General features: G+C 40.3%; 1 protein-coding gene across 3 annotated transcripts in view; it reads left to right on the top strand.

Moving 5' to 3' along the window:
* Positions 1–26,927, top strand: part of LOC145964534 (uncharacterized) — a 101,483-nt gene that overhangs the window by 64,450 nt on the left and 10,106 nt on the right. For 2 of the 3 annotated variants that reach the window (XM_083087420.1, XM_083087422.1), the window contains exons 2-5: positions 17,349–17,602; positions 18,387–18,476; positions 21,853–22,044; positions 25,356–25,633. In XM_083087420.1, the coding sequence (XP_082943546.1) occupies positions 17,349–17,602; positions 18,387–18,476; positions 21,853–22,044; positions 25,356–25,633 (814 nt within the window). The remainder of the gene's footprint in view (positions 1–17,348; positions 17,603–18,386; positions 18,477–21,852; positions 22,045–25,355; positions 25,634–26,927) is intronic. The other variant, XM_083087421.1, reaches the window with a different exon arrangement.

Genomic DNA, 26,927 nt, shown 5'->3' with positions numbered 1-26,927 from the left:
GAGATTGGTCACTTTCGATTGGTCCGCCATTTTTCGGCAACTCCCGCTCATATTCAAATTTTAATTACTCTATTTTGAATATAAATGATACTTAATAATAAATATTATAGATTATAATAATGAATATTATATATATAGTAATAATAAATATTATAAAAATTATATAATAAATTTTATAGTATTTCTATAGTAATATAAGTATTATAGATTAAATAAATGTTTTTAACCCATGCGGAACAACGTGCATCTTTAGGAAATATTTTCATTGTCTATCCTTTTTGCTGATGAATTATTACAAAACTTTGTTGCACATCCACCCATTTTTATATACTTTTAAACTAAGCAAGAATATATTAACAGGTACACATGTGCAACACATACGTGCGTATACATTCACGTGTAAGTGAAATTTAGAGTCTCTTATCTCTTTTCTTACTCGTAAGATTTTTCCGAAACATGAACGAAACATTCTTAATATGCGCTCGCTCTATCTGATGGTCAGTCCAGTTAATGAAACGTTGAAAAGGCCAAGAACTGATGGCTGACATGTTGTTGTGTGAAATCTTTATTTTTATTATCTCATTATCAATATTGTAATAACAAGCAAAAACATAGTAATAAATTCCTACTATAATAAAACATTTTGCATTATATTTGCGCGCGCGCGTTTAATATATATAATTATTCTTGATTGTTTAATGCATTTGACTTGCTTAATTAAAATAAAGTCTTTGCGAAGACGATTTTACCTCTGAGGTAGAGCTCGTTAGGCATGAGAAGTACGACTTCAACAGCTAGCAGTATTGTCGATTGTCCGAGTCTCTTTAGCCAATTGCGTCAATCGGAATTTAATTGAAATTCTGATAAAGGAGACACCAGTGTGTGCACGTACATTGTCGGCGACATTTTCCCACTCGACATTTGCTAATTAAGCTTCGCGTTTCCCATGCGCCTCGCACGAACGAATCAATTAACGGTAAAAAAAAGGTAAAGCGCGCGCGAGCCTCGGATTTATTTACCCGCGTTAAATGATTTAATTACGAGGTGCGGATAACATGATGGCGGGTATACCGCTAGTATAATTCTTCGTCGGCGATCGCCGATCGTAAGTTCTCTGGGAATCTGGAAATTGACACGAAGACGGGAAGCAGGGGAAAGGAAGAGAGGAGGCCGTGATGGTGTGTCCCCCGTTTTTAAGACCCGCGCTACTGATCACGCATCGATCGCTACCCGCGACATGACGGTAATTACTCGAGAGGAAATTTCGGGATCTCCGCCACGCGCTTCATCGGTAATTAAGGCTTAAATGTACCCTCCTCCCCTCACTTCTTCTGCGCCCTTCCTCTCTCCTGCGTGTAAATTTCGCTCGTTACGTCAAGCGCATTCTCTCGCTCTCGGGTCTATATTCCTGGCATTGCAATTCTTTCCTTCCTTTTTCGCGATCTTCACTAGGGCATTCATTAAGAGAAGACCGGCGGCGGGGCGAAAGAGAGCCCCGGCCAGTTCGTAATTAGTGGCACTAACGAGGGACGCGCTTCTTGCGACGCGCGTACGCGCAGCGGTGTGTAAGGCCTCTCGCGAGAATCAATTTTCAGCTTACCTCTATCTGCAGGGATAATATCGTTTCTCATTTAGAGCAACCATCAGAAATTAACGGATCCTACGATTAAACTTTTTTCCTTCAGCGTGTGCGTACAACTATCGGATTATTTATTATTATTACTTGTAATAGAGTTGCGTACTGAATTCTCACGGGCGTGTCTCTTCTCTCGCAATTGCTTTAAAAAAGTCTCGAAATACTTTAGTGGTGTACGGAATTAAGATCCGAAGTCGACTTCGATGCAGTCTCGATCGACCAGCCCGAGAGACCCTCGGCAGGTTTCACCTGTTCTTTTTTCCCATCTCTCGAGTGCTATCTCTTTTAAAGGGCCCAACGCACACATAGACGCTCCTAGTCCAACCGGTCCACAGACACAGCCTTGCTCAAGGTGTTCACGGCGTAGCCGAAAAACGTTGTGAGAGTTCCATGAGCAAGAAGAGGATGGGAAGAAGGAGAAACGGAGATAAACATGTACTTGTATAGGATATATGTATGTATAAATATATATATATGTATATATGTGTGTGTATGTACGATGTGTAGGAAAACAGAGACGAGACACTGCTGTAGCAGAATTATTTATGATGCCTGATAGAGACGCGGTTTCGAGGCAACGTTGTCTAAGAGGCAAGAGACTCGGCTTCACGCACCGGCATTCCTGTCTCTCCTTCTCGTTCTTTCCACCTTCTGCTTTCCACCTTCGTCTTCTCTTCTCTACTTCTCTTCATCCTCCTGCGCACTCGTCAACTTTCACATCTCTATAGCTTGAATCGGCTTAATGACGAACAGGCTCGAAGCGAATTGCGAATTGTGTCGTATCGCGTGTTATTATAAGCATGATTTTAAATGTACATTCATTGCGAGAAATCCCTTGTAGATACAATAATGTGACACAGCGAAAATAAGCTAGCAGATACAACAAGTTTCAGGTAAACGTCATTGAGAAAATGTGTGATGTACTTATGCTTTTTATATTTTTATGAGTAAAGAGAAGAATGTAAAAGTATAATTTTACACTTTTAATTAAGCTTGATGTATTTTTTACAAAGCACATCAATTTTTCTGTTAAGTTTTTTTATTCCAATCATATTACGAGTTTATGTTACATCTTAACTTGATTCTCTGTCATCTGCTGTCGAAACTATTGGCTTTGAAAAAGTTTACTACTAGAACTCGGCTAATTGTCGTCGAGGCGTTAATGCAAATGTTTGAAATTTTACGAGCTCCTTTGACCAACGATCATCCCTCACTTCTAATCTCTGCTTTCGTACTCAAGAATAGCTCTTTTTTTACGTGTTTTAAAACACCTGCTCTCTCTGGCTGATTAAATCCTCGTAAAAGATTAAGTAATTTTAGCTAAACGTTTTACGGATAATTTGGCCGGTTTAATTTCGTATATAGTAATTGATAATTATCTGTGTATGTTTAAACTATCGAAAGAATTATAATTATATACAGGGTGTTCCAGACCACCCGTACACCCCTTTTAAAATGAAAATAAATGGCTTTTATCAAAAATCGCGAACAATTTTTAAGTAAATCGGGTACGCTCTATCAAATGGTGATATTTTCAACTTTTGATTCCGACCGGAAATACGTCATCCAGATCGGAAGTTGCATTTTTTTAGGGGAACATGGTACTTTTTATTACAGATTCGAATTGTACGTGAAAAAATAAGAAACTTTTGTATCAAACGTTTTTTCTAAAAGTGCCTTTGTCAATCTTCATTGACAATCTTCATTCAGTTCATTATTTCATCACAGTTACTTTCAAGGTCAATTTTAAGATTGACAGAGGCACTTTCAGAAAAAATGTTTGATACAAAAGTTTCTTATTTTTTCACGTACAATTCGAATCTGTAATAAAAAGTACCATGTTCCCTTAAAAAAATTCAATTTCCGATCCGGATGGCGTATTTCCGGTCGGAATCAAAAGTTGAAAATATCACCATTTGATAAAGCGTACTCGATTTACTTAAAAATTGTTCGCGATTTTTGATAAAAGCCATTTATTTTCATTTTAAAAGAGGTGTACAGGTGGTCTAGGACACCCTGTATATAATGTAATAAGATTGAGATTATAAAGATCGAATACTATTAACTTCTTTCGTTCCAAGTGTAATAAAAACGCCCATGCATGCGTGATAATCGAGAAATCTATAGCTCATTGATAACACTCATTTTTAAAATAGCAACACTGCTAGAGAGCGCATGATTATTTTGTAAATAGTTTGAATCACCTGTCTTAACTCAACTATACGTATGCACCGACGAACAGGGTGAAATGAATACAAGTAGATAATGATGCTTAAGCGGTTGCCCACGGGAAAATTATAAAGGTCGATTTTTAACAGTCAAGCTCGTACACACGCTACGCTTCATGTCGAGACGCTGATCTTCTTCTTTTAACGCATTCTCAAACACCTGCTCTATCCAAGTAAATTACATTTCCACGATAACGAAGGAGAGATAAGTGAGGGACGATGACAGCAGAAAATGATATGCTTGCAAGGAACAGCGAGACTCTTCTTAAACTAATGATAATTGTTGCATTCATGCATCGTTAATAACTTATATATTCATTGCATACATTAGATGTTATCTTGGTTCGCAGCGCAAAATATACTTTAACAAAATGGATCAACGGATCAATGAATCTTGGGCTAACATTTTCAATATATTAAATGTTAAAGGAGATTAATGTTAAATAAAAAATAAAAAGTATAAGACTCGAAATATAAAATTAAACAAAACAGTTATAATGGCAATACGAGTCGAGTGTCGATGTTATAACACATTTATTTATAATACAATCAAATAAATATTGATATTAAACGAATACAAAGAGAGGATAGCGAACGTTTCGACCCTATTTTTGGGTCATCTTCTCAGCGCGAAAGTATATAATAAAAGATAATATAATAAAAGAAATAACAAAGTGTTTTACATCGGAGTCTGTTACAAAGAGTGCTGTCTAAAGCGATAATAAATGTCTCGGTATCTCATTATCTTGACGATGCTTCCAGGCATCGAAGATAATGACGCGCCGAGGAGACGAATAGAGACAACTTAACATCTCCGAAGACAAAGATCGACTCCTATAAATAAAACATTTTACATACACATGATAATTTCTATCATTTGCGAGAAATCTTCCTAAGATTTCTTCATATACATATAGTGAGAAGAGAGGGGAGGGAAGGGAGACAGTACATCCATCGACGAGCGAAAGGCCCTGCGCCACGGTTGCCCCGCGAGCGTAATAACTTAATTACGCGATGCCGTGGCGGGATAACGTTCGGGTGTTAAGCGTGGGGGCCACAGAGGTTAAAGCGGGCCCCCAAAGTTTCCGCTCGCGGGGCAAGGTGGGAGAGGCAAGGTGGACGGGCCACTTTGGACTGTGGGTACTACGAGAAGCGTGGGCGTCCTGCTCTTTGGCCCGCGGGAAGTTTTTTGTGGGGCGGACAGAGCCGCATTCTCTTATTTATTACCCGGAATATTAAGTTACCCACGTTATACCACGGGGCACCGTGAGGCCCCCATGGATCCTCGTAACTATCACCACCACCACCACCACCACCACCAGGAGCAGCAACAACAACAACGCCGACTACGCTCCTTTACATTGTTCCATTCTCGTTTCTCTTTCTTTCTCTCTCTGTAAAGATTGTGGATGCGGAGGGCACGGTACCTCGTGTAGTACCTCGATCTTCACCGAAGAGTCCCGTGGAAAGTTTTATGGGAGGGAAGGTACACACGAAGAAGCTATCGCGAATCGAGGATCTAAATTGATTTTAGATCCCGGGATTCGATTGGCCCGCTTCGAGTAACGTGGCGTTAATTAAGAGAGACCTCACTGCCGTCTCAATACAGGCGGATCCCCGTATTACAAAATTATGATCCGCTATTTCCGCCACCGGTGTTTTCCGTTCGCCAGATAGGCCTCGTGGAATCTGACGTATCAGAGACGTAATTGAGACGCGAGTACGATTGACTTGCGTTAAAGTTCGAGTATGAAAGTTAAATATCAAACTCTACTTTATTTTGAAGAGTTGTAGAAATTCATGTAAGAAATCGATTTTTACTTGGAGCCTGGCACGTGATCGTGGTTAGCCGCAGAGTCTGCGGCAAAAAACAAGCGAGACCGTGTGGAGTGAGGAGCATAATCGAATCGACGACTTGTCACGACCACGATGGAGACAATGTAAAATTGAAAGGGAGACAGACGGCGGTGAAAGGGGTAGAGACGTAGAGAGAAAGAGAAAGAGGGAGAGCAGACGGAGGTAGGATGAAACTGTGTTTTTGCGTGCGCAAAGCGCAGCACGACCCGATGAGACCGGGCCACAGGTATACTATTCGCCCTAAGGTCGGAATACGAAACGAAAAGAGGCGAAAAAGGAAAAAGGAAAGGAGAAACGAAACGTGAAAGCGGAGGAGGAGAAGCAGGCGAAGGGCTTAGGGTTCGCAGCCTGTTTCGGTCGTTCATAAATCCTCCACCTTAGCTCCGTTCCCTCCACCCTTCCTTTCTTCCCTTTCGCGCTTTCGCACACAGATGCAGCTGCGAGCGCCCACTTTACTTTCTTATCCAATTTCTTATCCTCTCCCCTCCCGCTGTCCGCGTCATTATAATCCACGGCCTCTCATTTGTTTCCCTGTCTAAGCTCCTATTCTGTAGCGAGAGAAGAAGTCACCCGCACAAAAGTCGGATACGAGAACGGCAAAGTGAAATGTATACTCGGATCTCGGCGCGGCGTTCGAAGAAATACAAAGCTATAGAATACCTATACAGATCTAAGTGTGTGTACACAAAATGCGAAATGTTATAGTGAGATGCCAGCGAGTTCAATTAATCCATCATCATCAGTTCGAAGGCAGTGAATCAGTTGAAGCTTGACAATTAGATCGACTCGGAGAAATCAAAACCTGTTTTCATCGACGACTTGGCGTGTGCCCGGTTATATCATTCGTGCTATACGAGCCTATCTTTGAAAACAGTTTGTTACCGCGCAAATTATCTGTGGCGCTTAATACGAAGATAACCCCTCAGCAATGTAGACTTCTCCGAACGGACCGTGCGTGGTGTAAGATAGCGAGATAGCGTCTCCCTCGTAAATATATCCTACTTTACTTTCCTGAAGCTCTATTCACCGTCCTACCATCGAGTTATGAGTACATATCTATATACACGTCATATCCTTATATGAATTTCAAACACCAGTGACAATCCGATTCTTTATGACTGTCAGTATACTCCATTTAAAAATATTCGACGTTACGTATAATATACGTTCAGATTAAGAGACGAAAATCCAGCGTTTCCAGCGAAGTCCGCGTCTCGATCAAGATGCAATTACATATATCCCGTCGATTCAATTACGCGATCGACTTTACGACGCGGAGTTTCCGGGCCTCGATACGCCCCTGGCGCGCCTATCGCGCAGGTTGCATCCGGACCGCGCTTAGGGCACATTCACGGTGTGTGTATATATATATATACAGGGTGTCCCGAAACTACCACTTGATATTTTAAAGGCAGATTCTCTGGCCAATTTAAAAATGATTTTTCCTCAGCGAAAATGTCGAGGGAGATCATTATTTTTTGCATATTCCCAATTTTTGTCATCATGTATCTTTCTAACTAAGCCTTAAATTAAAATTCTATTAAAGTAAACTCTACCTAAAATTAACTAAAGAATGCGACTTTATTAATATTTTATTCCCGTAAGCCTTAGTTTGCGAAAAACCCTTTATTTTCAATCGTTTATAACTCGAAAACTATTAGTGCCGCGACATTTTCGCTGAGGAAAAATCGTTTTTAAATTGGCCAGAGAATCTGCCTTTTTTTTTGGACGGAAGATACCTGGGACACCCTGTATATATATATATGTATGTATGTACCGCAATACATCGGAAAGGTGATACCGCGCGCGCATCTCTTCGTGTGGGTACGTTTCGTGGTAGAGAAGAGCGGCAGAGGTGGAGGTGTGTCGACAATCAAGATTACGTGGGCGGATACACGCGCGGCCCAGCGCCGGCGGCCTGGCAGTCCTGTGTGTGTCCTGCTTCTTCTTCTTCTCTTTTATTCTACCCCCATGCTCCATCCCTCTCCTTCTCTCTTCTTCGTCCCGTCCCCCCCCAGCCTTCCCTCGGTGCTGTCGGGCAGGCTCCCTCCCTCTCCATTCCCCTGGATCCCTCCTGGGTCCCATCTCGGTTCGCTCGCCACCGACGCGTAGCTCGCGATCCCCCTTTCCTCCCCCTTCCCTTCCTGACTTCCTTTGCGCGCCACACTATTTACAATTCGCTCGGTATCGCGCGCGAGTGCGAGAGCATCGAGAGCGCGCATCTCCTCTTGCCCATACTTCGGATCGGTGGACCGGCTGTTTTCGATTCAGGATTGACTCGCCCCCGCTTTCGAAGTATCCTTACTGAGAGACAATCCTATTAATATTTTGGAAAATATATGTATAACATTCCCCCCATCCCCCTCCTCTCTTAAAGTTTTGCGAGATAATAGAGCTATAAACATGATAATAATTAATGTTTGATTAATTTTTTGTATTTAATAAAGGGAATTTTGCAATACATAATTATCGATAATTTTAGAGTTACACACGCATGCCGCAGATGTAATTAAGTTTGACGTCGATTAATTCGGGGACTTCCGATCGTCTTCTCCCCCTTCTGGTAGAACTGGTCCAGTGACACTGAGATCGTTCGGTCTCACGTGTTCCTTTTCCCTCCCTCGTCCTCTTCGCGCCCGGATACGTTATAGTGGTGGTAGAAGATTCTCGGGATAAATTCATGAGCGCGATGTCCTCACGACCACGTATAGCCGCGTGCTTCGAGCTGCCCGGCCCATGTAAATGTAAAGAGGGCTTTGCGAGGAGCGAACGAACGGAGCGGAGCGCATTTTATTAGCGCGCAAAAGAGAGGGTGAGGAGGTAAAAAAGGGGAAACCATGTAGGCTCGCGCTTTTGGATCTTGCTTCGCGCGCGATTACAGACGCATTTGCACGAGTCCTCTCGCAGAGAGGGTGATTGAGGGAGTAAGGAATTCAAAGAGTCGCATGAAAACATATTTAATGCGATCAAGCGTCCGGGTAAATTAAATGTCTGCTTTTGAAAAATTATCCTTTCTAAAAATGTATTCCTTTTTCGAAACGAATTTTTTTTCACGATCTGCACAATTTTTATAATTTATATCTTTGTTATTCTATTACCAAGCTGTTTGTGGATGTGTTTTCAGGGAAGTTCATAGATTAGAATTAAGAGAAAAAAATTCTTTTATTAACCCTTTTATATCCTCCGGCTTTCTCAAAAGAGATGCGTTTCATATGAAGAGATATATAGATTTTATTTTATAGATTTTTGGTGGTGCGCTGATTCCAAATTTACCATCAAAATTTAAATTCAAAATGGCAGATTCAAGGTGGCGGCCATAAAAAGTTGAAATATCAATATATTTAAAATATGAGCTTGGATTTTATTTTTTTAAGTATATATTATGCTTTCTTGAATATACACATACTCGACTCGCGGCATTTTTGTACACTTTTTTTGCAGACCACGCATCTGCCATGACACTCTTTCGGTCGCCACACGCGTTGTCTTATTTCGCGCACACTTTGATTACACATATAAACTATTGTAATATTTATCATAATGAAGTTGTAATCACGTTTAAATAAAACTTTAAGTATATAATTAGCGCATAAATTTTATGATTTTTCGACATAATATGCGGTTATTTTTCATTATCTAAAAGTTTGATTTTTTGCAAAGTTTAGATAACTATATTTTATAGCAAACATTACATTTCAAAGTGCGTGATTTTTTGCAGCTTGAACTTTTTTCTTTAAAACAAGCCAAGGTAAAAGTCGAGGATTATTTGTTTAAAAATTATGATCTTTTTTGTAGGTGGGATATATATCTCAGAGGTACGAAAGGGTTAAATAAACTGCCACACGTATATTTGTCTATCGTGAGTAAATGTGACGATTAGACTTTTTCGAATTTTATACGAAAATAAGATGTCTCGCGTCACAATTCTGCGGTCGTTCATCTTCGACATCGCCGGTGGCATAGCGTAGATCCGTCATTTATCTCATATTGCGAGCGGAGATTGGAGAGCGTAATTTCAGGCGCACGGAACGAAGCGTCACGTCGCGATAAAAAAACAGAGAATCCGTAGTTCTGTGTCATGTTCGCGCCATGTTGTACATTAGGCGTAGGATATACGTCCCGACAGCGAAGATGAAGAGAGAGGCGGCCAGATTCGCAGGTAATTGTACGAGGCAATCATGAGCGTGTTACGACGTTCTACCTAAAAAGCGTGACAAAATGCAGTGGCTCTCTAGCCTCGTGCACGGAAAAGAAGGAAGGAAAGAGAGAGGGGGGGGGGAGAGAGAGAGCACGGCTAAAATCTTCATTAAGGAAATTTTCCTTCACCTTCACACAGCTGTGACGCATAAAAAAATGATGAAACAATAAGTTCGAGAGCGATTTTTAATTCGAAAAGAGACAAGTTTTTCGAAGCGTCGCTCGTGAAACACGTGGATCAAAACGAGTATCCTACGTTACTTTCTCCGTGTCGATAAACGTCCTTCGATTCCCCGTCAATAGAGTCATTAGTCACGGCCCTCGATGCATACCCACCATACTCGTTTACCTGCGGTCTTCTGGATGCCGATCTTTTCTGTCTGATACGACGAGTGCATCCCACGACGTGTACACAAAGTACTTTATTATGTCCGGTATTTTTCGAAAACACTGCGTCGTCAACACGCATTTTACTCGGTGTTTCAAGTCAATAAATACGTACCACATTCAGAATTCTATGCAATTATCGCAACTACTTAAACAAGATGTATTCTGTGTTTTCGTATGGAACTTTATCCGAAAATTCATCACGATACTTTAAATAAATTAAAAAGTATTAGCTCTTGAAAATAGGGATAAAAGTGCGATTTTGTCTGGAAAATGTCGTCCGCTAATGTAATTCATAGGTCGGGGATAGAACAGTTCTCCTGCGCTGCAAGAGTTACAACAATGAATAATTCAAGTTGCAGCGTGTAACATTTTTGCGCACGAATTACTTCGTTAGTGGCGCCTGGTCGACGACGACGACGATGTTTTCCCGCCTGTCCTGCATGTCGATTTTACCGAAACCTGAAAAGGAAGAGGCGACAAAGAGGCGGCGAGGTTTCTACGCTGCAACCGGAACCCGAAAGACGAGAGTTTATTAGGCGTTGCACGTACAAACTACGAAGAGACGCATCCTTGTATAAAATCGAATCCTCCGCGAGTAAATCGCGTGTCTCAACCGTGTCGTAGCGACAGAGCAACACAAACATTCATTGAGGAGGAATCATCAGTTACATGTTACGTTGGAATTTTCTGTTATCGAATAAATTCTGTGAGTGTTGAATCTGCACATTTTATACAGGGTGTATCTGAAATGATGCACTGAACTTTAGGAGCGTATTCTAGAGGTCAAAATAAGACTTTTTTTTTCCTATGAACATGGGTTCGTAAATGAAACCCCCTCCGAGCTAGAGGCCCCTAAAGTTTGGGGAAAAAATTAAAAATTGGCTGTATTTCAGAAAAATTATTATTTAACCTTGGTTTTGACGTTACCTATCACCCTCTCTTGAGAGATAAATAAATTTGCGTTGCGGGTGTTTGGTCAATTTCATACATTTTCGAATTTTAGCTCGGAGGGGGGTTCATTTGCGGACCCATGTTCATAAGAAAAAAAAGTCTTATTTTGACCTCTAGAATACGCTCCTAAAGTTTAGTGCATCATTTCAGATACACCCTGTATATTAGAAAAATGAACGAATTCTAGAATGAGTCTATAATATTTCTCTTTTCATTATCTACTTTACGCGTGCGTAATTTTTAATATGGTACTGCATTATGCGCATTATCTATAGGATAAATTTCAACCACTTTGGAACTTTTGTCGAGTCGGTTCGCAATCGCGGAGAATATAGAGGTGGAGACTGGTCGGGGAGGATTCCCCGCGATAAATCTAACGGGTGGTGCGATAAATTTCTTTCGCGGAAACACAAAAAGCGCATTAACGTCGCTCGGCTATGTATCAAGGCGGCAAAACTGCTAACCGCGTCACCGAAATAGAGAAATTCAATGTAAGAGTAAGAAGGAGATAATTATCTAGTAATTTAACTGACAGTTTGGTTCAAATATCATATATTACATGTAGATTAATATATCTCCTTATTTCATTATTCAATTTAGTCAATTTGCATTTATTAATTCAGTTTATAATTTATTGTCAAAATTTATTAATTTATTCAAAAATTATAAATTGAATAAATTAATCAAATAATAGCGATCTCTATGACTTGTACATATTTATCGATATCGCGTGATAAAGTAATGTTATTGTCTCTCTCTCTTTCTCTCTCTTTCTCGCGCGAATGTAATATAATAATTGACATACGTATAAGGAAATATGCACGCATCAAACAGAGAGCGTTATATCGTCCACGACGACATTTAAATGTGATAGAAAAAGTAGCCTGATGTGTTAATAGCGCGGAGATGGCTAATTTGCACATAACTTACGACCAGCCACGGTGTCTGTCCTCTGCGATGTATCCGAGGACGAATCTCCGGCTTAAATGAATTAAACGCACGTACGCGAGACGCGCGCTACGCAGCGTTCGAATAGCCTATAAATAACACTACGAGCGAACATATAGCGCCGTTAGGCCGGATTTGCAACGAAGGCGCGGCTCCGATCGATTCGCGACGACGGTCCGCATATCGATAGGTTGGCGACCGATCTCGCGTGTAAATACCTTGATTAACGAGGCTCTACCTCGTAGTCGAGTTTTCCCCGCGTTCTAGACTCGTTTGGAAAACTATCCTATCGTTCGATTCCCGAGTGAGTAATCGTTTTGACATGGCTGCACCTCTCGAACTTTGTTTCAGTCTCTTGAAACTGTTACAGTGGTTGTCGATATTTTTTTCGTAATAACACAGGTCTACAAAAAATGGGGTCATGATTGTTGTTGGGCAGCTGGGGGTCATTTCCGAAGTAATTTTCTGCGTAGAATCCGAATCCGAGGTCAGAATTGGCCCATCACGTCAGGATTTTGAGATATTTGAGGTTATATACTCGAAAAATGGCTTTTTGGGCTACTTTTGAGGTTATGTACAGGACGCACAAAATTTTTTAGCTCTTTTCTTCTAATTGCATCATTTAGTACTACTCTTTCCCTTCAAAATGAGCTGTCGAATGGTCATCTACGATTTTTCCTTGCAAAGTTACGGCCATTTTAAGATGACATGATGAATTCCAAACCCTCCGCCGTTATAGCCCAACAACCTCATGAGCATCAGCGACCCCAAAAACCCATATATACAGTTTTCAGTCCAGGTTTTCGGGTTTATAGTTCAAAGTTCTGACCTCGGATTCGGATTCTACGCAGAAAATTACTTCGGAAATGACCCCCAGCTGCCCAACAACAAAACCTTGTAGACCTGTGTAATTTATGCGAAAAAGTACACTCGAAAAATAATTCGTAAATAAAGAAAGGAGTCATAACAGTATAACAATGACGCTGCGCGAGAAATCTACTTTGACTCGTTGAGCTCGCATAAGGGTAACTCGAAGGGTCTGAGAGATGTGCTAAATATAAGATTATACGACTTAACCCCCTAAGCGCCAGGCGTGGAACTATATCTGTGTGTCCATCGAAAATAATTCCAGCTCCAGGTCCGCGACGACGTTTCACGACTTTTCGTAGTACGAGCTTAAGAAGTTTTGCCTTGGTCGTTGACGCTCTCGGCCGAGAAAGCGCGATCCTGGCACGGGGCCAGGATCGCGACCATAGATCACCCGCGAAGAGTGTGCAGAGTTGCGAAAAATCACCTCGGGATCGGCGCGGCTAAGCTGCAACGACATCAACGACTGGATTATATGAGCTATCGTGGAGTTACCGTGAGAAAGACGAACGTGAATGGCCTTGTTCGTTTCCATTTGTTTACCGCCGATTTCGAACAGTTGTCGCAATAATTCACCAAGGAGACAAATAACGAGCATTTATATCGCCGCACGCGATTGACGATAATATTAAAAAGATTATTATCTCTCGATATATATAGATGTATGTGTCATACATCTCTCTTTCCTTCGATCATTTTATGTCTTTTCCTTTTCTTTTCGACGCTCACGTTTGAAGCGCCTTCATTTGAGCTGCTGTGCAGAATCCGCCATATGGTTTCCTTCCCTCTCTTTATCATCCTCGCACCACTACGCGTTCGGCAAGGCGCACAGCAATAAATATCATAAGTTGAAACCTCATAGAAACGCCGCATGTTTAATCTTTTCCGTAAGAGTCCGTCATTGCACTTTAGATAATATACAAATAATATACAAATAATAATATACAAATAATTGTACCATTTAAGCTGATTGCGCGATAATACAAGTTATAATAGTGGCGATTCCTTAGGATTACAAAGATTGATACAAATCTCTCATCATGGGGCATCATCAATTTTGACGAGTCGCGGGATTATTCGTTCGGCAAATTATAAAGGGTCATCTTACATCGATGTACAGGGAGGGATAAAGTTCGGTAACGGCCAAATCTCTCGCCTCTTCGCATCGCGCTGATCGGCTTTCGGCTCGTGCTTAAGCCGCATCCTTTTACCCCGTTTCGGCCTCTGCACGAGCTTCTTTTCGTCGTCGCGCTCTCCGTCTTTCTTTTTCGAGGGGCAGCAGGGAAACCGGGCAGATGTTCCCGGGCACCGCTTAGCTCGCCTCATTACCACGAGTCACGTTAATGAGCTTGCGAACCTTAATTCTTCACCCGGCTCCGTCGTTCCCTCTTCTCCCTCTCTTCCTCCTTCTGCCTCACGAGATTAAAACAACCGAGACGTCGCGTGTCTGCCAGCGATCGCCAAATTATCGTCGACAAAGCTTCTAGAGATCTTTATATATCCGATAATTCTAAGTCTATTATAAGTTTTAAAGTACTTTTGCTATGCGGATAATTCTGCAATAAGTTTTCACTTGAAAGAATAAATTAGCTTACTACGAAATTATCCGAAATTACCACGAATTATACTTTTATTATTCATAATAAGTATTAATAATTTAATAGAACTTTAATAATTAACTTTAATAATTAATAAATAATTTAATAAAATTTTGGCTCTCATATTGGATTAAAAATTACAAATGAAAGATAATCCTGAAACTTTGATAAACTTTTAATCGAAAATATGACATTGCCGAATATCGTTGAGAAGAAGCGAGCGCGATGGCCGTAAGAATTTCAAGAAGATCCACGAGTTCCCGAGGCGGACAAGTCGTAGATAAAGATAGATGCGTCGGTTTCCGGCGTGTCGAGTTAACGACTCGAGTTTTATCTGTCGGTGAGGGCTGTTTCGGCGGGGACGGAAAGCTATGACGTGGAAGAAGGACACTGATGTGCGCCCGACAGAGAATTTCAAAGATTGGAGAGAGATAGGAGCAAAGAAGAATGAAAAGACAAGACAGACGGCAAGGCGTAAAAAAAGAGAAAGGAGGAAAGAAAAAAATTTTTCACCGTACGCATCTTCTGTGCGTTGCTCGTTTAAATATCGAATCATCCAGGAGAAATGACTCGAAAGTTTTCAAATTGTAAAATGTAATAAAAACGATATTTTATACTGAAATATGTGTGACACTCGAAAAATATATTTTTTTGCAAAAAGTAATTTAGTTAAAAATTTTTATGTGTATCTATAGTTTTCTTTTATCGGCGAGGAAAGATCGAATTTGTACATCCGATTTGGATATTTTAAAAACTTGCAAAGTGTGACAGGCGCTTAAAGCAGAGACTGCGAAAGAAGAAGGAGGAAAGCAATAGAAAAGGAAGGAAGGACAGCAACCAGAGGCAGAACCATACCTCGAGTCATCTGGCAGTCAGCAGGATTGGAAATAGACGCAGCTTGCTCTCTCTCTTCTCTTCCTCCCTTCCATAGTTTCCTTCTCTTTTCCTCCACCTAGAATTCTCAAGCTCCGTCTTTCTTTCGGCCATTTCTCTCCCGGTGCGAAAAAAAACGAGGAACACGAGCGTGCCAAATCCGGCAGAGTCGACGATGTTTTCATTGTATTGGTGTCCCCAGTTTCTCCCGATTCTCTGTCAGTCGACTTTTTTATGGGATCTGCTACTAAGCAGCCTGTCAAAGCGCCCTAATTTTTGCCATACCGTAATCGCTTCGCGGGAAATGCTTATATCGCTAATGGAAACAATCGTTCGCCGCAATCGAATGATAGAGCAATCTCATAGGATTCTATAGTTTTATATAAATTGCAATTAATATTATAGTTATTTATCCATGTGCAATATTTGATGTAATTTGATATAAATTGTAATTAACACTACATAAACAGTATCATAGAGTTTTGAACGTCTTTAGAAGCGCGGAAACGATGCAGAATTGAGAGATCCATCGACCTGTCAACAAGTATCGCGACAAACGTTTTAACACGGCCGACCACTGTAAACGGGTAGCCAACAGACAGTAATCAAAATCCGTGGACACTGAGCAAAGTCAAACAGTCGACCCGGTTGTCTTTACTCAGCAAACTCGTGGAAGCGCGGAGCCAATATTTAGACAGCGACCGACTCAAACATCGTAATCTGCCTTAAAACGTTACGACACGCGCCAATCGTACCTCTGTTTCTGTTCCCTCCATCCACGGTATTATTTACTTTCTTATTCGCGGTGCATTGTATAAATCATCCTGTCACTTAATTAAATCTTTGTATATTTGTCTCTCAATAATATTGAAATTTTTTTTCACCCCGCTTCTCCTTTCCATCTGGGCGTGAGATTCGATCGGTGAGGAAGACTTTATTCTCGTCATAACTTCGACCTTCGGTCGTCTCGGTAACTCATCTCGGTAACGCTTGTCCAATTCGCGCTTTGCGAGCGGAATCTCTTCCTAATTTATATTTCTTTAAAGCGTTAAGGCGAAGAACCTGTTGCCGTACGGTGTACATTGGTTCGGTAAATTTGAAGCGCGCGTTGATTTAATATTGTAATGTTTAACACAAGCGACATAAGCGCGTACTCGAAAGACGCAATTTTGCTCGCACGAGACTCCCGTTAGCAGCGGAGTCCGAAGGGGAAGAACCCGGACGTCGAGGATCTTTGAAGGCACCAGACACGCATCGTTTCTCGATGTTTCGAGCGTGGCGAATTGCCATCACTCAAAACGAGACGCGCCGTCTCTCTCATGGCGGCTCGTTTCTCCTCCGGATCCCGGCTCCTTTCCTCGAAGCGAAACGAGCGCGCGCATTATGACGTTTCAGTAGGGACGACAAACAAAAACGCATTATTCTATCCCCCCGCGAACAAAGTTATACTTTGATCATACGACCGTACCATTGACGGAAGACACCTGTCTGCGTCAAGAAGCGACGCGAATAGAAGCTTTGACGAAGAGACACGCGCCATTTGTCGCGTCTACGGAGCGTGTCGTAATTTCATCCGTCAAACGAGAATGTTTTTCTTCCCCCTCCTTTCGCTATAAATTATAAACGTCTCGTCAGAAATACGTTTCGTTAATGAGACCTACGTTCTCATACAGGGAGGCTTGTATCGTTGATGATTTTTTTTTTCTCAACAATTTCTGCGAACAATTCTAATCTTTTATTATTAAATCGCGAGTGGACGTCTTTGATTAATTAATTAATTAATTTAACGTTTTATTTTTTCAGATTGTCCGGCAGCACCGCGATCGGAACATCCGGTAACGGCAGTGGTAGCGGAGGTGGCAACGGTAACAACGCTGGCGGGGGTGGCGGCGGAGGAGGTGGATCTGCCGGCAACGGGACTTCCGGCGGTGATTTCCTACGCAGAAGTCATCCCCTCTCGGAACATACCCTGCATTCCGCGTATCGGATCAACTACATGGACCATCTTTACCACCATTTCCAGGCCTCCACGCACAGTCCCAACGCCTCGTTACACGGTAATTATCCGGATGCACGAATAGAAATGTTCGTAGACCATACGTCCTATCCGTTACATTTTTTCTCCCCCTCCTTTTTCCTCTCCTTCTCTATGAATGACTAGAGTCTCCGTAAAAGGGACCCGCATTTCCGCCGGAAGTTTCTCTTCCAGCGTACAAAAGTGGCTTTGAATTCGATCCAACGCGCGTGATCTATCGTCCCGGTAACAACGTGCTTTACTTCCCTCTCGACAAACTGAGATGATGTTCGTGTCTGTCCGCCACAATCATGAATACAGGGTGTCCCATTTTAATGTCCCACCCCAAATAACTTTCTTATTTTTAATTTTAGGAAAAGATGTTTCAGACAAAAGTTGTATGGTTTCAAGGAGGATATAAGATGGTGTCATTAGTTTGCCCTTAAATAGTTGCTTCAAGGTCACGTAAAGGTCACCTTCAATTTTTTAAACGAAACTGCCTATTTTTTATTGCATATTCTTGCAGCTCATCTCGAGAGCTTTCCAAAACACTATAATTAAGTTAGTTTTTATTAAGTACTTTCCGAGTTATGAGACTTGAAGTAATTTCTCAATTTTACATAAACCATAAAATATCCTTCCAGTAACTATGACCTTCAAGTAACTATTCAAGGTCAAACTAATGACACCACCTTATGTCCCCCTTGAAATCATACAACTTTTGTCTGAAACATATTTTTCTAAAATTAAAAATAAGAAAGTTATTTGGGGTGGGACATTAAAATGGGAAACCCTGTATACATGAATAATTTTTTTTGTATTTTCAGGACTGGGTGGTTTGGCGCCCGAGTATCTGTTACACACGGCAGGTCCTGCTAGCACTCTTGCTTCGTCCGAATTCCCGTTCTCTATCGATGGTAAGATACGTTCTAATATATGTGTGTCTTTCTTTAATATCTACGGTCCACGCATTTCTCCAACGCACGATTTAAGTTATGTACGCCGCGGCCAGCCATATATGTAGTGGCACTACTGGCAGGTAGGAGATCGACTGGTTAAGCGGCCGAGAGGCTAAAAGACGACCGAAAGGGTAAACGGGGCCTCGTTAGCCGCCACCGCCGCATAATTGAATCGACTCGGAGCGACACGACCTCATTAACACCTTAGCGCCTACCCTACAGGTTGTCTCACATTTCGTCTTCCCGCCTTCTTCTTCTTTTCCTCTAGCTCGATTTCTTCGTTGTGCAAAATTTTCGCGTTTTATCAATTGCGTGTATCTCGATAATCACAATATCGCGAATATCGAACGTTTAAATTTTCTCTTGGAATCATCGTAAGACATTGATACACGTACTTAAAAGATTGAAAACTCAAATTTCTCTTAAAAGATTGAAGATTCGAATTTTTGCCGACTTTTTGTGAAGAATGATAACGAGATTGATTACAAGAATGATGATTTTTGGAACTTTTTAAACTGAAACGCTCGAGCCTCGATTCAGAATACTTTAGTAGAGCTATGGAGAGCGTCGTTTGAAAAGCACTATAGCACCGTGGCATCCTCCGTATATGGGAAGAGCTGCGCCGATCGGAGTGGACGATTGCACCAATTTACATGTCTCAATCCCATGTTCGACCTGCACGCGCGAGGGAGCGAAGAGAAGAGCCTGTGGGACTTATTGAACATGTCGGGACCTAGCATCTTGCGAGGAAACGAAACCACGATAAGGCTGACGAGCGGGGAAGAAGAAGGGTTTCTCGTTCGCATATTCATTAAACTCAGCGAGAATTGCTGGACACGATTGCGAGAACAACCCCTTTAATTCTGATGAGATGAACCAAACTTCCATCGAGACGATGAGAAAGAATCCTGATTGCTCGAGATAAATCTCCTATTTTAATTATCATTCTATTTCAATTAATTAAAAACAATAATAATTATGAATTTTTTAAATATAATTTGCTAAGATGAAAGACTGTGAGAAAGCAAGCGACCAATAAATCGGTCATTGAGCACGCGATCGTCTCAGATCGTGCGGAAAAACCGCATGACAATCGAGCCCTTCGCTGCCGTCAACCCAGTGTAAATCTGATCAGTGGCCGAATTCATAATCGACGAGGGGGAGATAAAGCGGAGGAGACCGTTTGTGCGGGTCGATCATGACGCGACGAGGATTTCGCAAAAAAGAGAAGCGAAGTTCCACACAACTGCGAGTAACTCTATACCCGTTGTGCGCAAACGAGCGATCAACCAAGTGGAAATTGAGGAGAAGGGTAGGTTCGCTCTTCGTGCTCATCTTCTGTATATCGCGTTGCTCCTTAGATAGGAGGCGGGGAGGGGAAGAGACGAGAAAGAAAGACGAAACAGGTATAAGACGGAAGAAAAAGGAGTACGAAAGCGAGGTGGAGAGCACTCGCGGCTTAATCCCGTAGGTATTGCCTGCAAAGGTAATGCAAGAAATCTGGGGGGAAAAAGAGAGAGAGAAAGAGAGAGAGGTGACGCGTCGAGAGAAGAAGGAGAGAGCGTATAACCGCCACCATGTAACCAACGATGGTACGTACAAGCGAGCCGCCACCGCGCTCTTAAGAAAGTGGTTTGTATATTACATCGTTGTGCTGCGGTCGCAGGCAAATCGCCGCTAAAACGTTCAAGCCGCAAGATCAGCTCCCTCTCCCTGGTCTCCTTGATTCTTTTTCTCTTTCTCTCTCTCTCTTTTTCCTTCTTGCTACGCCCAACGTTCCTGGGTCTTCTCCACCTTCCGTTTGACTTCTTTTTACTCATTACACTTCCGCGACAAATGCTAAAAATTCGTGTTTTGAGAGAAACTACACGGAGAAAATTTTATATTAATATCTAATACAATTTTATATCACATTTTACTATTTTTTGTATGATCGGTGGACCATCATGACTTTATAGAATAAATTACAGTACAACATAGTAAAATTTTAAACTAACACTTACATAACATGTTTCATTATTTGCCATAGTAAAAATTCGTAGGTGCTAAATTGTAATCTTTATTATTTATTATTGTAAAACATTATAATACTAAATCTCAACTTCGATAAATGTATTTTTTATTTTTTCTTTTATTACTTTTTTCCGGATTCTTCTTTTTTGCTTTTCTTATTAATTTTACTTATAATTAATAATATTTCATTCATTATTGAACGGACACAATAAATAATATACAATTTTATTTAATCTAATAAAAATTTATTAAAGACAAATACAAAATGTATCTGTAAGTATTTATAATTGAATCTTATATTTAAGATCTCTTAAATATGATCAAACTATTATATGTGCTGTAAAGCTATTTTTCCCATACACTTTATTAATTAATTTAACAGCACTCAGAGATATTAATTATAAATAGATGAGATACATTAACAGAAAAATAATAGATAGAAAACCATAAATAAATATGTAATATAATAATAAAGATTGCAAATCGACTTATCGAAGAGATACTTACGCTTTCTTTTTCGTTTATCTTCACAGCATTTTCATTCACAACACTTTCTTTTATTCTTCTATAACGAATAAGAAAGACAATAAAATAAGCATTAAACAAAGCTCAACAAAACGCATACGTTATCGAGTTAACGATTGAATGCGGCACGCGGTAGCTGCAGCCAGAAGTGTACACTGTATGATAAAACAAGCTTCTGCGTGTTTCGGCTTATTTTTGCAGGCGACACCTATCGCTTTCCTCTTCCCTCCGATTTCTTAACAATTAGTACATGATTTTGACGTAACTTTTACTATGGCAACATTGTTTTTTATCACATAAATAAAGTTATTTTTGTTAAACCGACACTCAAGCCATATTCTAAGGTGGGAAGAATTAATTTTTACTATGGTATACAGTAAAAATTGACTTTGTATATATTTTTTATTTTTCTTTTCAATACTAATTTTTATCCAGCAAGTTTTACTTTAAAACATAATAATTTCTACTATGAGAAAGTGTAAAAATTACGTTGCTTCCTTGTTTTTAAAATAATGACTATAGCATTTAAGCTTATAAATTCTCGATGGTCCGCAGCTACTACCACATTATAGTAATCTTTGATATAAAATTTTCTCCGTGTATACTAGCATTTGATATAGCATTGATAATTATTAATTGTAAATTTTGGAAATCGTCTTCATACGGAAATAGCGAGTGAATAATATTGAAAATTCGAGATTTAAAATTAATTTAAATTTAGAGATTAAAATTTATTTTTATGTTTGTCCATCCAGAAGCGTGTGTGTTTAAATTCACTCTGATACATTAATTTCAGCATCGTCGAGAATAGGAAGCCCGAGAGCCTCGGCAATCAGAGCAAGTCGGAAAAGAGCGCTGAGCAGTTCGCCATATTCAGACAGGTTCGACATCGACAGCATGATTCGATTTAGCCCAAACAGTTTAGCATCCATCGTGAATGGTTCGCGAAGTAGTAGTGCGAGTGGAAGTTATGGACATCTCTCAGCTGGTAAGTAATTTTCTTATATTAGATTGAATCTCTTTTCTTACTCTAACTCCAATATATTGGATATAGCTATTCAAACAATTTTATACACAACTTGTTTATTTTTTTATAAAATTCCTACGAGGGAAATTAACTAAATAAAATTCCGATGAGGGAAACCAACTTTGTTCGCGCAAATAAACTCGTAGATGTATTTGAAATGTAATTTTATAAGAATTTATATATTAATGATACTTACTATTATTATTATTATTATTATTATTATTATCGCCATAGCACTGTACACACACACATATATATTTTTTTTTAAATAAAAATTATAAATGATTAAATATTTATGAATTTTATATGAATTTTGGCGAAAACTCGGAGGAGATAAGCTCCATTCGATACAAATATTAAATATTCAGATGTGACAAATTATGACAGATAAAACAGTTCATGATAAAAGGCAAATATACACATTGAACAGTTCCTTTAGTAATTAAGTTCTTTAAGATAAACAGTAATGAGTTCGAGGTATCGGTAAACATAAAATCATTATATAGGCGAAGGCCCTCTTGCTCGTGAGTTAAGAACGCCCGGTAATTTGCGATTAAATGAAGTAATTAACGAATTAAAATTCAGGCTGCGTGGCACGCCAGTCGTTTGTCGGCGTTGCATCGTTGAATAACCGCAGGATGTAGTCGCTCGTTAAATTTGCCTTCGTTGTGTACGCTATTGTGAACTACGCACGAGCTTCTCGTCATCCTTTCCTATTCATTTTACTTTCATCCTACACAAGTTCTCTATACACTATTCTAATTTACATTTACATCATGTATAACTAAAAATTATATTTGTCAAAATTCGCTGATCATTTGTGATTTTTATTTTTAATTTAAACGTGGGAATTATAACGATGATAATAATAAATGATTAATACATATATAGTATTAATATATTTTTATAAAGTTATGTTTTCGCGCGCGTCGACGGATTCATCTAAGAGACGAGCTTGTGTTTGACGAATTATCATATGTATGCGTAGCATAATAGTTTCTTCGCGGTTACTTTACGATTTTGTAATAGCCACTAGAGGTTCGTGATTGAAATGCAAGCTTAGTCTACGTACGCCGGAAGTCCGGCGTGTCGTGCTCGGACTGTCAAGAGGACGGACATGCACGGTCCGATTTTGATATTTATCAACTATCCTCGTATTGTCACTATATTCGAGAGCTATTATATAAAACATTAATCAAGCATTCTATGTCCATCAATCGCTGAATATTCAAGTATTTCTAGTATCTAACTATTCCTCAAAAATGAATATTTTCATCCCCAGATTTTATTACTTCTATAAAATACTATTTCCGAGCTTAAGGTAAATATCGATAAATAATATGAAAAAAAAAAACACGTGTCAATAACACAGGTCTACAAGGTTTTGTTGTTGGGCAGCTGGAGGTCATTTCCGAAGTAATTTTCTGCGTAGAATCCGAATCCGAGGTCAGAATTGGCCCATCACGTCAGGATTTTGAGATATTTGAGGTTATACAGGGTGACCCATTTTAACTTAGGCAGCCAAATAACTCGAAAAATAAGCAAGATAGAGAAAAATGTTTTAGACAAAAGTTGTATGGTTTCGAGGGGGCCATAAGATGGTATCATTGGTTTGACCTTGAAGAGTCATTTGAAGGTCACGTGAAGGTCACTTCAATTTTTTTAAATGGAATACCCTACATATTTTTGTACATTCTTGTAGCTTATTTCGAGAGCTTTCCAAAACACTATAATTAAGTACCTTTCCGTTAAGTACTTTTTGAGTTATGATGCTTGAAATAATTTCTTAATTTTACATAAACCGTAAAATATCTTGTAAAATATTCATTTTTCGATTATCTTACCTTAATACTTTTATGTACAAAATAATGAGAGGAATCAATTGGTGTAAAGAAAACACATAGTTGTTTTTAAGAAAAAATATGGAATTGTTAATTGCAAATTACATATTTTTTCTTCGAAACAACTATGTGTTTTCTTTACACCAATTGATTCCTCTCATTATTTTGTACATAAAACTATTAAGGTAAGGTAATCGAAAAATGAATATTTTACAAGATATTTTACGGTTTATGTAAAATTAAGAAATTATTTCAAGCCTCATAACTCAAAAAGTACTTAACGAAAATGTACTTAATTATAGTGTTTTGGAAAGCTCTCGAGATGAGCTACAAGAATGTACAAAAATATATAGGATGTTCCATTTAAAAAAATTGAAGTGACCTTCACGTGACCTTCAAATGACTCTTCAAGGTCAAACCAATGATACCATCTTATGGCCCCCTCGAAACCATACAACTTTTGTCTAAAACATTTTTCTCTATCTTGCTTATTTTTCGAGTTATTTGGCTGCCTAAGTTAAAATGGGTCACCCTGTATACTCGAAAAATGGCTTTTTGGGCTACCTTTGAGGTTATGTACAGGACGCACAAAATTTTTTGGCTCTTTTCTTCTAATTGCATCATTTAGTACTACTCTTTCCCTTCAAAATGAGCTGTCGAATGGTCATCTACGATTTTTCCTTGCAAAGTTACGGCCATTTTAAGATGACATGATGAATTCCAAACCCTGCGCCGTTATAGCCCAACAACCTCATGAGCATTCACATTAAACCTGTAAACTTTGAACTATAAACCCGAAAACCTGGACTGAAAACTGTATATATGGGTTTGATGGAGAATCTGAAATCAGATTTTGAAAATTCAAGATGGCGGATCCAATATGGTGGACAAAAATTTTAATTTCGTTCAAATTTGAATTGAGAACTGAAAACATGGATTTTTGGGGTCGCTGATCTGAAATCTGATTTCAGATTCTCCATCAAACCCATATATACAGTTTTCAGTCCAGGTTTTCGGGTTTATAGTTCAAAGTTTACAGGTTTAATGTGAATGCTCATGAAGTTGTTGGGCGCAGGGTTTGGAATTCATCATGTCATCTTAAAATGGCCGTAACTTTGCAAGGAAAAATCGTAGATGACCATTCGACAGCTCATTTTGAAGGGAAAGAGTAGTACTAAATGATGCAATTAGAAGAAAAGAGCTAAAAAATTTTGTGCGTCCTGTACATGACCTCAAAAGTAGCCCAAAAAGCCATTTTTCGAGTATATAACCTCAAATATCTCAAAATCCTGACGTGATGGGCCAATTCTGACCTCGGATTCGGATTATACGCAGAAAATTACTTCGGAAATGACCCCCAGCTGCCCAACAACAATCATGACCCCATTTTTTGTAGACCTGTGTAATTAATCTACTTGTCTTGTGTCGCAGCTATGAGCCCAGCGTTGGGCATGCATCCCGGTATGACGCCACATCTGCAGCAACTACAGGCTCATCTCTTGAGGAGCGCGGCCGCAGCGGCGCTCTTACCTCACGCGCACCCCCTGCAGCCGCCCGCGCCCCCGCCGCCGCCGCCGCATCCTCATTCTCACCCTCACGCTCATGGACTATCCCCCCATTCGCAATTGTATCCCGGCGTGCCGCCCCATTCCACGTCGTCGGCGACCCTGAGCCCGCACGGAGCCGTCGGGGTGCCCCCGAAGAACGAGGTAAGCGAAAGGAGAATGAGTAACCGTCCCGTTGTGCACTGGCAATTAAGTCCTTACGTTTCGGCCGTGACTTTGCCCGATCGATTATCTCGAGATGCGGCGAATGTATCGTCGCGCTCGCGGCAGACGTTAAGAGCAACGGCGAGGGAGAGGGCGAATACGGTTGGCTCGAGAACGCCATTCGAGCCGTTATTGCGAGCCGAGGTACGATATACGCTCGGTGGCCCGTCATCGATATTCATTGGGAATAAATAATCATACCCCTCCGCGTGTCGTGCCCCTCTCGTTGTCCCTTTCGCACGTATTGCCCGCCTTCGCTAACCACGACGGCGACAAAGCGGAGCAACGAGGACAGATAGATGAGAGGAGAGAGAAAGAGAGACGGAGAAAAAGATTGGGTTACTCTCGTGCGAGAGTCTTCGGGTTACAAGCAATCTCGCGCACATTATTTCGCTCGATTCCACCCCCGTCCCCTATCCCTCCCACGCGCCTTTATTTTCCCTCCCGCCTCCCGATCCTCTCCTCCTTTCACCCCTGGACTATCGTCTTCCTCGTCTTTGTTCTTCCCTCTTCACCGCCATCGTCGCGACCGGGTCCCGCACAGATTTATTTGCATCCGCGCGCCTGCTGACGTAGTTTTTATCTTCTATCCCCGTTCTAGCGACGCACGCTCGCGTCTGCACACTGTGTAAGGTTTACCGGTATGATTTGCATCGACTTGCAGTCTGCTCTCTGTGGTCGTGTTCTGTTCTTGTCGTCGCGTCGCGCTCGTGCCTCATAGCTACGCATACATACGTAGAAGAATTCTTATTTACTCTATAGAAAATCAAGCCCCGCGATATATAAGATTAAATAAATCTTATATATATATATATATATATATATATATATATATATATTTACAGGGTGTCCGATTCCTGAGTGACTAAACGAAAAGTAGTGGTAGATTGGATAAAATTGAGAAGAAAAGTTCTTTACTATTTTGCAAAATTCGCAATAATTATTAAGAAATAAGCAAAAATATTTCGGCGCATGAGAAGCGGTAGATCGCTCGCAGTATCCGATTAATGAGTGATCAAACGAAAAGTGGTGGTAGATTGGGTCAAACTGGAAAGACAAGTCCTCTACCATTTTTGCAAAATTCGCAATAATGATTAAGTTATAGGCAAAAATGTCTCAGCGCATGAGAAGCGATCTGTCTACCGCTTCTTATACTCTGAGACATTTTTGCCTATAACTTAATCATTATTGCGAATTTTGCAATATGGTAGAGGAATTTTCTTTTCAGTTTGAC

Source organism: Camponotus vicinus, unplaced genomic scaffold (genome assembly GCF_025532165.1).
Source record: "Camponotus vicinus isolate PSW18456_S1 unplaced genomic scaffold, iyCamVici1.0 SCAF_13, whole genome shotgun sequence".
Taxonomy (NCBI): Eukaryota; Metazoa; Arthropoda; class Insecta; order Hymenoptera; family Formicidae; genus Camponotus; species Camponotus vicinus.
The sequence above is the reverse complement of the archived record's forward strand: the minus strand, read 5'-3'. Positions and strand labels throughout refer to the sequence as shown.